This window comes from Elephantulus edwardii, unplaced genomic scaffold (genome assembly GCF_000299155.1).
Source record: "Elephantulus edwardii isolate Elephantulus edwardi_28Jun2011 unplaced genomic scaffold, EleEdw1.0 scaffold00033, whole genome shotgun sequence".
Classification (NCBI taxonomy): Eukaryota; Metazoa; Chordata; class Mammalia; order Macroscelidea; family Macroscelididae; genus Elephantulus; species Elephantulus edwardii.
The window spans coordinates 10,840,839-10,853,829 of NW_006399783.1; the positions used below are offsets into that span (position 1 = coordinate 10,840,839).

At 39.2% G+C, this 12,991-nt stretch overlaps 1 protein-coding gene across 1 annotated transcript in view; it reads left to right on the forward strand.

Moving 5' to 3' along the window:
- Positions 1 to 12,991, forward strand: part of RANBP17 (RAN binding protein 17) — a 499,911-nt gene that overhangs the window by 465,217 nt on the left and 21,703 nt on the right. Inside the window, exon 25 of the mRNA XM_006884340.1 lies at positions 658 to 824. Within this exon, the coding sequence (XP_006884402.1) occupies positions 658 to 824 (167 nt within the window). The remainder of the gene's footprint in view (positions 1 to 657; positions 825 to 12,991) is intronic.

Here is a 12,991-nt window from a genome sequence, read left to right on the forward strand (position 1 = left end):
TGGAGAGGGACATCATGCTTGGGAGGGTGGAGGGACAGTGCAGGAGGGGAAGGCCCTCTATGAGGTGGATTGATTCAGTAACTGGGGTAATCGGAATGGGAATGTCAGAGACAGTGTGATTGGCACAGGACAGAGCAGAGTTTAGGGCTGCTGTACACAGGGTCACAATGAGTCGCAAGCAACTCGACGGCACATAACAACAACATTGCTCTGAGTCAGAACCAACTCTTCGCTCACCCTCCAGCAGGTTTTCAGAGGCTGTAAATCACATATCAGAAGAGTGCCAATCTTTCTCGTATGGAACAGCTAGTGGATTCAAACTATTTGCCTTTGGATTGGCAGTACAACTCTTTATCCCCTAGGCAACCAGTGCTCCCTGGTAGATAATAAAGTCACTTAAATTAAATAGAGGGTTGTGAAGACTTCTAAGTCGTTAGTGGAAGATTCTATTCAATATTCATACTTACTAGTATGTCTTTATGGTAGACATTAGGTTTAAGGAGATAAACAAGGCAAATATCCTTGCCCTAAAGGAACTTATTTGGTAAAAGTACTTTAAACCCAGAAAGTGATATTGTCTTAATGGAAAGATTGTAATTAACAGATGGAACAATCACTTCAGCAATGTGAATCAATTCTCATTTATTGTTTGTGTAGATACAGTTGTCTCCTCCAGCTGCTGTACCAGTTTAGACTACATCGTCACCTACCTCTTCAAGCACATAGCAAAAGAAGGCAAGAAACCGCTTCAAAGCAGAGAGGCTGCCGAGGCCGGCCTGCGACTGTTACATTTTATGCAGCAAAACCCAGATGTCCTACAACAGGTAACTAATGGTGGTTCACCTGGTGTAAAAAACAGAGCTTCGCAGAAGCCAGCCTGCTCCCTGATTATCTCATAGAGAAACTCTTCTTCCCAAGGCTTATTACAAGATTTTCTCAAGGAATCTTGTCCCTGAAAGTAGAATCCCACACTGGCCTCAGGATTAACCCGCTCTCAAAAAATCATGCTTCATTCTTGCATCACTGAAACCAGAACCCACAAAGAAGGCCCTTCTCTTGGAGACTGCGTAAATAGATAGGGCTAAGCTGAAACTGGAAGCAGTCAACCTCAGCTTTCATTCCTGCAGCCCCTCCCAGTGTCATCATAATAACAATGTTATTGTAAGTTTACCTCAGTGTGTCCAGGTGCACATAGCACCTTTTGCTGACCTTTTGCTCTATATCAGGCGACTTGCTGGCAACTCACCATTCATCATGTTATAGTCAGTACTTACCCCATTTGAAGAAGGAAATCAAAGTTCAGATAGGTTAGTAGGGTTCCTAAGATAATTAGTTTGACTAATAAATAACATTTGGAAGCAGAAATGGCATCCACTTCCTAAACAACATGCCTCTGGAAACTCTATGAACTCTGAGAAATGATAGTTACGGAAAGGCTTCAGGTCTTTTGTTCATAAAGTCATTTTGAGTCATGCTTGACTCAATGGCAATCAGCAACAACAATCAATAACAAAACCACAATTATTTTCTATATTTTAAAAATATTTTCTTACTGACTACTGTGAGTTAGGTCTATATTTGCCATTGGGAAGAAAAGAATATTTCTATCATTATCATAACAGCCTATACTTTAAAATGAAGCATATATATGGAAATGTTTTAAAGATAATACCATTTTTCTATGAAGATAACATCACTGATTTTTTTTATTTCACTGAATTTGGAGGATAAGATCTTGACATTGTTTTCAATTGTTTTATTTTTGCTAAAGCATAAATTCGTGTCTCTCTGCATGATCCTAAACTAACAACGAAGTCACCTGCAGTCAGCAGAAGAATGCCACTTTCGGTAGAAAGTGATGCAAATAAAATTAGACAAGCATGCAATTTTTTGCTAATATTTAGATGATTCAGTCATGATGTTCCAGCTACCCAGTTCTTTTTTATGGAGGTGGAGGCAATTAAGATGTTATGTAACTAGAGTAAGGACACCAGCTTAGACTAATGTGGTCTGACCCTGGGATTGTTATGATATTGGTGATACAGTAAAGGGAGAGAAAGGTAACACACATTGAAGTCCTACTACGTTCAAGGTTCAAGAATCATTACGACAATAAAAACCTGTTATCTCTCCATAGGACATATCCTTTCACGTAAGACAGACAAGTAACACTGCCCTTACATGGCAATTAGATTAATTTCGTGACGCAGGAGGAGGGGAACCTAGGAGAAATCTTCCCTTTTAGGCCCCACAATAACCCTGAATGTGAATATCACCCTCATTTTGCAGGTGGTAAACTGAGATGAACTGGACAGTGGTAGAGTTGGGATTTGAACCAGGGTCGGTGTAGCTCAGAAGACCAGTGTACACTATTGATTATCAGATAGTTTCTGGGAATAACGTCTCAGATTCACCCAGAAGAACTTTTCAAATATGTGTGCTGTCCAGAGTTGGATGCACCCTTCCTCTCCTTTCCCCACCCTCCTGATATGTTTGGGAGTATGGCAGAGCCCTCAGATGTTTTGACATGGGAGAGATTGAAAACCACTGGCAGAAAGCATCTAGCTGCTGGAGGAAAAGAAATGCTCATGGATTGGCTAGTAATCAGACCCAGCCTTCTCTCACCCTGATAAGCAACAAGTCCACCACCAAAGAGTTCACCAGCACAGACTCTCAGCCATAATTACAGTGTTGTCCCATAGACTCTGGCAAAAACTTTCAAGTTGGTAGAAAATTTTAGCAAAAATCAATAGATTATGAGGCTAGACAAAATTTCCCCAGACTGCAGAGCAATTAATGTGGTTGTGCAGGAAACAGGTTTGTCTTTACTCAATATTACTGTACCTTTGTTGGTTTAAGTAATTTCTGTGTGTTAATAATACTTGGTAATCCTTCACTTTATAGCATATGGCTAAGTAGTGATATATCTTTATTAACAGTAGAATCTATTCTATTTATTTGGAATGTAAGCTTTCAGATAGCATTTTAAATATTAATGATTGGTCTCTGATAGTCAGCATAAGTATGATTTGCATTAGCACTAGGTTATATCATCTTGAGTGCTTCTGATGTCAAGTACTGGGTATAGTAATATCTGACATCATCTCCTTAGGTCACTGACAACTTTGACCTCTATTCTTATGCACAGTTTCTATCGTCTCAAAAGCTCTTTTGAATTGATTTGAAATTTTGACTCTTCCCTTTATGAGGCAGTAAAATTGATAATTATTCAGATGGGAACTGAGCGCTGAGTGAAAAATCAATTCCACCCGCTCTCTGCTGCGTATAAAATTACTTCTGAGTCGGCTGGACTGAACGGATGGCCAGAGTAAAAGCAGCAGGCAGGAGTAGTGGGAAGAATTAGCTGGACAGAGCTAATAGCCTGAAGGGATGGACTTGGAAAAGAGGGAGTGGGCCAGTTGGGGGTTATTATGAGCAGGGATGGGTCCCATTGATCATCTGTTTACATCAGCTTTCCCGTGGCCGTATAAATCAGCACTGAAGAGCAGCAGAACCCAAGATCTATCCTCTTACCACAGGGACTCTGTATTAGATTATTCTCATTTTCACACTCAGATGAAAAGTAAGCCATTGATTATTCATTGATTGCCCATTAAATGCTGTTTTTTATAGATGATTTGCCTATCACAGAAGGTAATGAACAAGGTTGCTGCTTCATAACTCGAGGTTTCAGTTTTCAAGGCATCTGTGTCGGTTAAGTAATGCCTAACCCTATTAAAAGGAATGGGTTACAAATTGCTTAACAGTGCTGAAAAACTAGACCCTAATGACTAATTGTGTTGGACTTTAGAGAGGGTTTGTCAGCTCTTTAAACTAAACTGATGCAATGATGTTGCAATTATTTACTAGTTGGAGTTGCCCCACCCCCAGTTGGGCCCATTTTGTTAGAAGCCTAACTGCATGAAGCGGGTCAGGTCCAAATTGTAAGTAGTTATCCCTTCAGGTCCAAACTTTAAAAAGTTACCTCTTCATGTTTCAGTAAAAAACCAGCCGTGAACCTATATAAAAGCTTTTGAACATTCTTATAGGCCTTTGTATTTGCATTGAAGCAGCCTCTGAGAAATTTTTTTAAGTGCCTCACCTGAAAGTGTATTTGTTAATACCCACTATTCAGCTCTATATCTGCAACATGTTTTAAAACTTTCACCCCAAAATCCCTCTTCCACATTTTGCAAACAAATTTGACTTTACAAGCATTAAAAATCAGACCATTTGGAGACCTGTTGTAAAAAAAATCTATTTCAAGTAATAATTATTGCCTTAACAGTATTGGTTTGACTTAGCAGTTGAGAAAAACTTACATACATAAGTTAAGAGGGAAATTTCCAAGTGCTTTTATGTCCTTATGAGAATGAGCTAAATATTTAAGAACAGACCAACAGTAGCAGTGATTCAGTGTTGATCTTTTAATCTTAAAGATAACTTTTCTGTTACGGTTTTGTTTTCTTTTCAGTTGCATCACTGGCCATAGTTTTTACATTTGAAGCCCGTAGATTTGCATTCATTATATCACAGACTAAGAGAATTGCCCAAAATAGCTAAATGAAGAAGCATATTTTACAAAACTAAAAGTGCATTTGAGAGATAGGAGTAATTAATTTAAAACTAAATGGACACTGAGACCTCTCAAACTCAGAATTTCAGCTAAAGTGAATTACTGTCAGAAGAGTAGCACTTTTTACAGAAGCAGAAAGAAAATTATGTGCATGTTAGTATTACTGAGCAGATTGTGCAATGATTTCATTAATTTTTAGCAATTTCAGTCTCTAAAACATAAATAAATTGAATGGAAGAATTAAAGCATTTCTGTTTGAATATGGCTTAAGCCAAAAGCCCAAAATAGTTCTCATTCTGTTTTGTTTTACTTTGGAATTTTTTGTTGTTGTTGTTGTTGTTGCTAACATGGCGTTTAACTACAGATTGTGAAGCGCTGTCAGGAGCTGTAAGAGTCATGCTTCAGAAGAGGCATAATCTGAAAGAACATCCACCCTTTCCTCAATCAGTCAGTCAATCAATGAAAATTGCTTTTGTATAGTGCTCTTCATGACATGCATCCCAAAGTGAATTACAGCAAAAGGGAAATCAGCTGCTCTTTTTTCATTTCTGTGTTTAGATTGAAACGATATTGCTCAACATTTTGACATACTATACAAGACATCTTTCATGCTTAAGATTCCATTCCGTTATACTAAGTAGGAGAAAGTGCAGTCACATTTTTAACTGATGGTGAGACATCAGCCTGCAGAACCTCAGCTAGATGTTCACAGTGGAAAACACTTAAGCAGATGAAATATATTCACGTCGTCGGCCCTCTTTTGAAAAATAATTAGCCAGACTCACCAATGTTAATAATAAGACATTTCTAAACCCACCCACCCTCCCTGGTCAAGTTGATTCTGAGTCGTTACAACCCTCCAGAACAGAGTGGAACTGTCCCATCAGATTTCCAAGCCTGTAAATCTTAATGGAGCAGGCCACCTTATTCTCCCCCACCCCCCACAGAATGGCTTGGTGGGTCCGAACCACTAACCTTATGATTAACAGCCAGGCACTTAACTCACTATACCCAAAGCTCCTTTAAAGCATTTCTAGGAGTCCTTAAATAGAAGCTATGCTTTCCATATAACCCCTTAGTTCAGTCTGATTGATTTGCAATTTTATAAGCAAAAAGATTGGTTAACACCAAATCAGGTGATGACATGGATTTAACAGGTGCAGGCCAGGGATATGTTAATTCGGCACTTAAAGTAGAAAATAAAAGCTGAGATTTCATGGCAGAATTGTTTTTGCATAAGCTATTGAAATCATACTGCTCCAAACGTCTTTATCCAGCAAACCATGTGCGTGTATATGTGTAGTATAAGATATATTGTTGGCAAGAGTTAAATACTTAGCATGTGCAAGCACTAACTGTGCTCTCCCATCCCATGTGCATTATCTGATTGAGTCATCACAGTATCTCGTGTGAAAGTATAGCACAATCGTTACTGTTTTATAGATAAACTGAGTTAAAGAAGGAGTAAGTAACTTTTCCAAGGCTGTCTAGTAAGCAGAACTAAAAATTTCACCCCCATCTGCATCATTCCAGAGTTTACAAACTTAACCACAAAGTTTTCTGCTCTTTGGTTTGGTGAGTGCTAATCTGAATAAATATGTATGTTTTGAGCACTCACAACAAGGCAACTTGAGCTTTCATCCAATCCCACCGGGACCGTCCTTGGAGTAGGATCATTTAGAACAGTCAACAGTCACCCTATACCCCAACTTAATACTGCCGCCAGGACGAAACAGATGGGCGGTGACCCAAAGAGGCAACGGGCAAGACAGAGGGAGATTGCCTTGCCAGCTGGTGCAGAAAAAGCCCTGTGGCTCTTACCATCACTGAGGCATGACTGACAAAGCTCCGCTCTCCTGCTCTACAGCAGCACGCATTCCCTGGCCAGACAGTGAGGCATGCAGGTTAGCAAGGCAGGCATCCTTAAGGAGGTCAGAGTCAAATCATTTAACCACCTTTGGATATTCTTTTGTAACTTTTCTTTAGTGCCTTTGAGGTTGCCCTTAACCTGATTTCTGCAGGTTACACTCAAAATGGTAGTGAAATGATGATTTGGAAGCAACATGTGTTTTGAATCCAGTCCCCCACAGACAGCACATATTCTGGCTCAGTCCTCTCCCCACTGATTCATATACAGTGCCATTGTTTACCTCTTTCTGTTTACCACTTTTCTTTTCTGAAGGCAGATCCTCTAGTGAGTACCATTGGTGGTCATTCTTAAGGGTCTCTTAAACTAGTTATTCTGCATCTGAGGCCTGGTTTCCTTTCAGAGTCCTCTCCTAACAATTATAAAAGTTATCACAACCTAAAATGCCTATGATGTTGTTGGTACTGTTGTTGTGTGCTGTAGTCTGCACCAACCCATAGCTGACCCTCCAGCGGGTTTTCAGAGGCAGTTAATAGCACATGAGGAGATTGCCCATCCTTCTCACGGAGCAGCTGGTGGCCTCAAACTGCATGCCTTTGGAATTGAAGTGCAGCTTCTCACCACAAGGCCACCAGAGCTCCCTCAAAAGGCCTGCAGGGTCAAAGCTTATAATATTAATGAATGAGGTAGACTGGAGAGAACCCCACTGTTGAGTACACATCTTGGCTGTCTAGAGGGGATAGATAGCCTCTGCTATTTATCTGTTGCCCCATAAGAAGCATTGCTTTATTATTGAGCTTCTCCCACCACAAAATAAGCTAGAATCCAGGTTTTTAAATATACGCCACTAATTAAAAATTCCAAATAAAATTTAAAAAACAACAACACTGCAGACCAGCAGAGTCTGTGGACACCTCTGAATGATGTATCTTCCAGGATTTTTCCAGTATGTGGTCCCTTGTGTTTCTCACCATTAGTTCATGTGCTGTGGTGATTTTTTTTGTATTTTCCCCTGATTTAGACAATTTCTGAAGCAGAATTTTTTAGTTGATTACTTTTTAAAGAGATCAATATTTGCTTTTACAACAACCATATACTCCAGTCTCTGCTGAAACTTAAGAGGATACTTTCTCACAAATGAGTTGTATCTGTGCATACTGACAGGATGCAACAAATGGGCCCTAAGCTCGGTCAGCACGTTCCAGACTGACCCCCCCCATACCCAGATTTGTTTGAAGCAAAAATCAAGTTCAACTTGGGGATGAGGAGGAGAGACTTTGTGTGTGTGTGTGTGTGTGTGTGTGTGTGTGTGTGTGTGTCCCGTTTAATTATGAAAGATTAAATTAGAATATCCAGTAGGACCAGGACTGGGGAAAGAGATCTAGATAGACCTAGGTAATAAAAATCCAGGAAGTCTGTAAGTCTATGATGTAGGGAAACCCTAAAGAACAAAGAAATATTTTATCACCGCCCCCAGAGATCCATTTAGGTTAATGTTTATAATTGAAAAATTAGAAAAATACCCATCTTTTTATCTTTAAAAGGTTATTTTATCTGTGCTGTTAAAGAACTATTTGTGTCTGTCCTCTTCAGAAAGGTGATTCTAGTCCAAAGCTCTTATTAGTCACCAGTTATTTTTATTTGATTTTTATATTATATACTTATTGAGTGACTGTTTCAGCTAGAACCAAAACGTATTTTAAAACAAAAAAGATACAATTAAATAATAGCCTTTGATAGGCCTGTAAGGCAGCCGATTCATTTTATAATCATAAAATGGCTAGGGTCGTAGAGGGCCTTGACCTTACCTTCTTACCACCCTCTCCATCTTGATACTTGCCCTGACACTTCACATCGCCTATCATTGTCAGAGTCTGAAAAGAAAACCAAAAACTAAATCCACTTTCCAAAGGAAATCTACAGGCAATGGTTAATATTAGATGTAGCATGGTCATAGACTACTAGATAATAAACCAAATGGTAATGTGCAGGTAAGATCAAACCATCATATAATGTAAAACAGCCCATGCTGAAATTTCACAGGAAAATTTATCAACATGGTTGGAAAAAGTGCCTCAAATACTGTTCCCAATGGTTAACAGAATAGTGATTCCTTTTTATTCTTTTCCACAAAGACATGTGTTTTTCTACCTCTAAGCACAGTTTAAGGATGTAATCCATTGATAGCATAACTTGCCTTATTAATTGAAAGGGATAGAAACCCACCAGATGTACCCCAAACCAGCAGAGAGTTGGGTGACTAAGCAACAGCAAAGACACCATATTGAGTGAGCCAGAATTCAGTCTCCAAGTCATTTATTTCAACCAGTGACAATACATTTAAACTCCTGTGCCTCAGCATTGATTGATGGTTTAATATCATATATAATTTTTTTAATGAAGGAAAACCATTTAAATATGTTACCATTTGCGCTGGTATTCTCCTATGTACATAACTGCATTTAATCATTATGGGGATTGTTTTTATACTTGTGTAATTTGTATCCAAGAAATAACTGTCAAAGCCATCTCATGCTGTTGCTGGAATGGTACAGTGTGCTTCATACTTGAATAGATTCATTCTTCCCTGCACATAATTAAGAGTGTTGGAGGCTTCACTGCTACCACATAGGAATTCCATGTTTACATTTCTGAGAATGAAAAATTAGCCACAATGTGCTTTTTCAAGTTCCTGTTTTCTGGGGCAGTGATATTTAAGTACCTTAGTTTGGTACCAGTGTATGATTTGAAGAGTTTGGTTTTAAGACTTTTAATATTAAAATACATAATAAAATTTTATTATCCAATTACAAGAGGGTTTAGCCTCTTATTAAAGTTGCTAAATCAGACCTAGATTAGCATCATAATGGCACAGTTTGACAAGGAATACTCAAAAGTCAAGTTCTAGGGAGGGGAGAGTTGGGGTGTTTTGTTGTTTGGGGGGATTTTCTCCTGCTCCACACCCTTGCACAAAATAACAGAGATGAAATGCACGTATGAAAACAAACAAGGGGCAATTTGGGACGCTGGAGAAAGAGTGGAGGTGTCAGTCTCAGAAAGTAGCCTTGGGCAAGGCAGCTGGTATATGTAGCCTTTTGTTTATCTGCTCCTGGTTTATGTAGCCTTTAGGCCGGCACCAGAAACAATCACTCCTACAGGGTCAGCTGCTGGTCAGAAGCAAAGTAAGAAAAGATTTGCGTTCAAACGCGGCAGCCATAATTTCTGTACAGCTGGCACCTGCTACTGGTGCACAGCGTGAAGGTGAAAGGTCAAAGAGGCAGTTGTTCAAAACTCAAGAATGGCTTAAAGGGACTTGTAGATTAATCTGCTTTATTAACTTCTGTATATTAGATAACTATTGCTGTGAATGACAGTACATCTTTTTGAATAAGTCGCATCTCTTTCTCTTTTAAATTAGCTTTTGAGTAATGAATATTAAATAGAAAGCATTTCAGGGGTAATTAAATGAAAACAGAATGATGTCATTTTACAATTATATTTGTATGTTTATAGAATAGAGGAACTACAGTGTTTTCCAAGGAGCTGGGGGAAGAAAAGAGAATGCCTCATAAAGAAGGGTTTGAAATACATAAGTCACATGTCCATTAGCCTTTGTCTTTAAACTGAAAATACGATGTAGTTTCCAACTTAGCACAAAGTCATTAGGTGCCAGTAGCTTGATTTGGCATTCCCAGGGGCTACACGGGCTCTCTTTCTGAATTAAAGTGACTGCAATCTGTCATCATTCTTTTATCTACAGTTTAGTACAGTCAGTTTGCTGTTAGTCTGTAGCAATTGTTCTCAGACTAGCAAAGGGATTGTAAAAAAAAAAGAAATGAGCAAAGGCTATGCCTTTTCCTTCACAGTCACTTAAAGCAGAGAATGTAAGGAGGCAGGGGGAGGAAACACAGGGCTTTACACAGATTTAGCCCGTATGTATATTCTGTGTGCTTTACCACAGCCTCACCAAGTGTGGCAAGTACCAGCTAAGAGGGAGGAGGTTTAGCTTCTTCATTAATAGTAATTGACATTGTTGGTTACCATTGTCAATTAAGATTAAAAAGAATCCACCAGTTTTCCCTCTTTGAAAACAGAATTCTCTCAAACAAAGGGGGAAAGCCCTGCAGAGAGCTAACACAGCACATGAGCAGGGTTTATCTGTGTTTCACAAATTAAAGTTTTGAGCCTTTGTTGGCTCTCTTACAACACAAGAATATTGTTTCTGCTCTGGCCAGTGCCGCTTCTACGCCGCACCTGCCCGAGCCCAGGTCTCCCCACAGGGTCTCACAGAGCGGCTGGCTACCCTGCTCAAAAATGACTGAGTTAGGAGACTTTCCTTCCCCTACCACTGCAAAGGATAAGAACTTTACACTTCCTCCTTGACTGTCTGTACTTTCCCCCCAGGAATCCTGTAAGATTGCTGGTACCTAACAGGTCACTGTGAAGGGAAACCTCATACTCAAATACAATTGTGATGATAAATGACTGTGATGAAAAAGTAGAGATAATATATGTGCTAGGTTCTGTGCAGGTGTTTTTTTGTAACCCACCTACTGCTTTTGAGTTGATTCTGACCTTAGCAACCCAATGGGACATAGGAGACCTTCCACCATAGCGTTCCCATGGCTGTAAGCTTTATTGAAGACAACTACCTGTAGATTCAAACTACTGACCATTCAGTTAGTGGCCCAATGCTTCATCCACCGTGATACCAGAACTTCTTAATTTAGTAGGCTGTTTTGTTTTTATTATAGCCAAGACTTTTTGGTCCATCTCTCTTGTAGTTTTCACCAAGTGAACATTTCAGAACTTTAACCCAGCCTCTCCATGGGAAACAGGAAGATTAATGACAGCTCTTTCACAGAAAAGAAAGCCAAAATATAGTTTCTTCTGCCTTCATTTCTGAGTGACATTGGTTTATTGATGTTTTGGTTTGTGGTTTTTAACATTTCTTTAATAAACATTTTTATAAATTTTTCTTTCATAATGGTTTGCTTACAGAGTTTGTATACATTGTTTTTCACACTATCTTCATTCACGTTGTGTTTCATATGATTATTTCCATTTGTTTTATTTTATATAATTAATCAACATTGAAATATACCCACCATTGCCCTGTCCCAGATCTCTGCTGGATCTTTCCCATTTCCTTTACCCTCCACTCCCTCCATGCATCAGATTGTGTGACTCTATGATTATCCCCCTGGCCATCCTCACCCCACTGTTCCTATCCTCCCCCCTTGGATCCTCATACATGTTTTACTAGTTATCTTTCTATTTATACAATAATGGTCTTATACAGTATTTGTCCTTATGGGACTGAGTTAGTTCACTTAGCATGCTCTCCAGTCCCTCCCAGATTATGTTGTAATTTTCTAAATCATTGCTCCAGCCGTGTAGTATTCCATTGTGTGAATGTACCACAGTTGCTCAATCCATTCTACTGTGATTGGACACTTGGGCTGTTGCTATGTTCTTATGATGGTGAATAACCCTGATATCATCATTAGTGTACAAATTTCCATTTGTGTCTCAGTTCTAATTTTCTTGGGGTACATTCCAAGCAGTGGAATAGCTGGGTCACATGGAATTTCTGTGTTCAGTTTTTTTTGAAGAATCACCAAACTGCCTTCCAGAGTGGTTGTTCCATTTTAAAATCTCACCAACAGTGTATGAGAGTTCCTCTCTGCATCCTCTCCAGAATTTATTGCTTGCTGTCCTGTTAAATTTTGCCACTACTACTGGGGTGAGGTGGTATCTCTCATTGTGGTTTTGATTTGCATCTCTATTATTGCCAGTAATTTAGGGCATTTTTTCATGTGTCTGTTGGCCATCCGAATATCTTCCTCTGTGAAAAGACTTTCCAATGTCTTTAGCCCATTTTATAATTGGTTTAGCAGTCTTTTTCTTGTGGAGGCCCTGTAGGATACTTTAAACATTTATTATGAGACCCTTGTCCCAGTCAGTAGATTTTCTTTTTACTCTATTGGAAAAAGGGTTTGATGCATACAGGGATTTCCTTTTTAGAAGGTCCCATTCATCAGTTTTATCCTCTCCTTGTTGTATGTTTCTGGCTGTATTTGTCAGCCTTTTTATACCATGGGCTAAGCTGTCTAAGCTTGGTCCTCCTTTGTCTCTTGTGACGTTTGTGGGTTTTGGCTTTACTCCCAAGTCTCTGATCCACCTTGAGGTGATTTTTGTTTATGGTGTGAGATGTGGTACCTTTTTGAGCTTTCTGTAGGTAGTAGTCCAGTTTTGCCAGCACTGTGTGTTGAAGAGGTTTTCGTTTCCCCATTTGATATGCTTTGTTTCCTTGTTGAATTTCAGTTGACCATAGATAGCTAGATCCATTTCTGGGTTGTTGATTCTGTTCCATTGGTCTGTGTGCCTGACATTGTACCAGTACCATGCTGTTTTGATTATTACAGCTATGTAATTGGTACAGTTGGTTTTGAGCTGAGTGAGTGACATTGTTAATGAGAAACTATGACAAAGCTATGAGAAACTCTGAGTTTTTTGAAAGAAAAATATGTTATAAAGTGAGAACT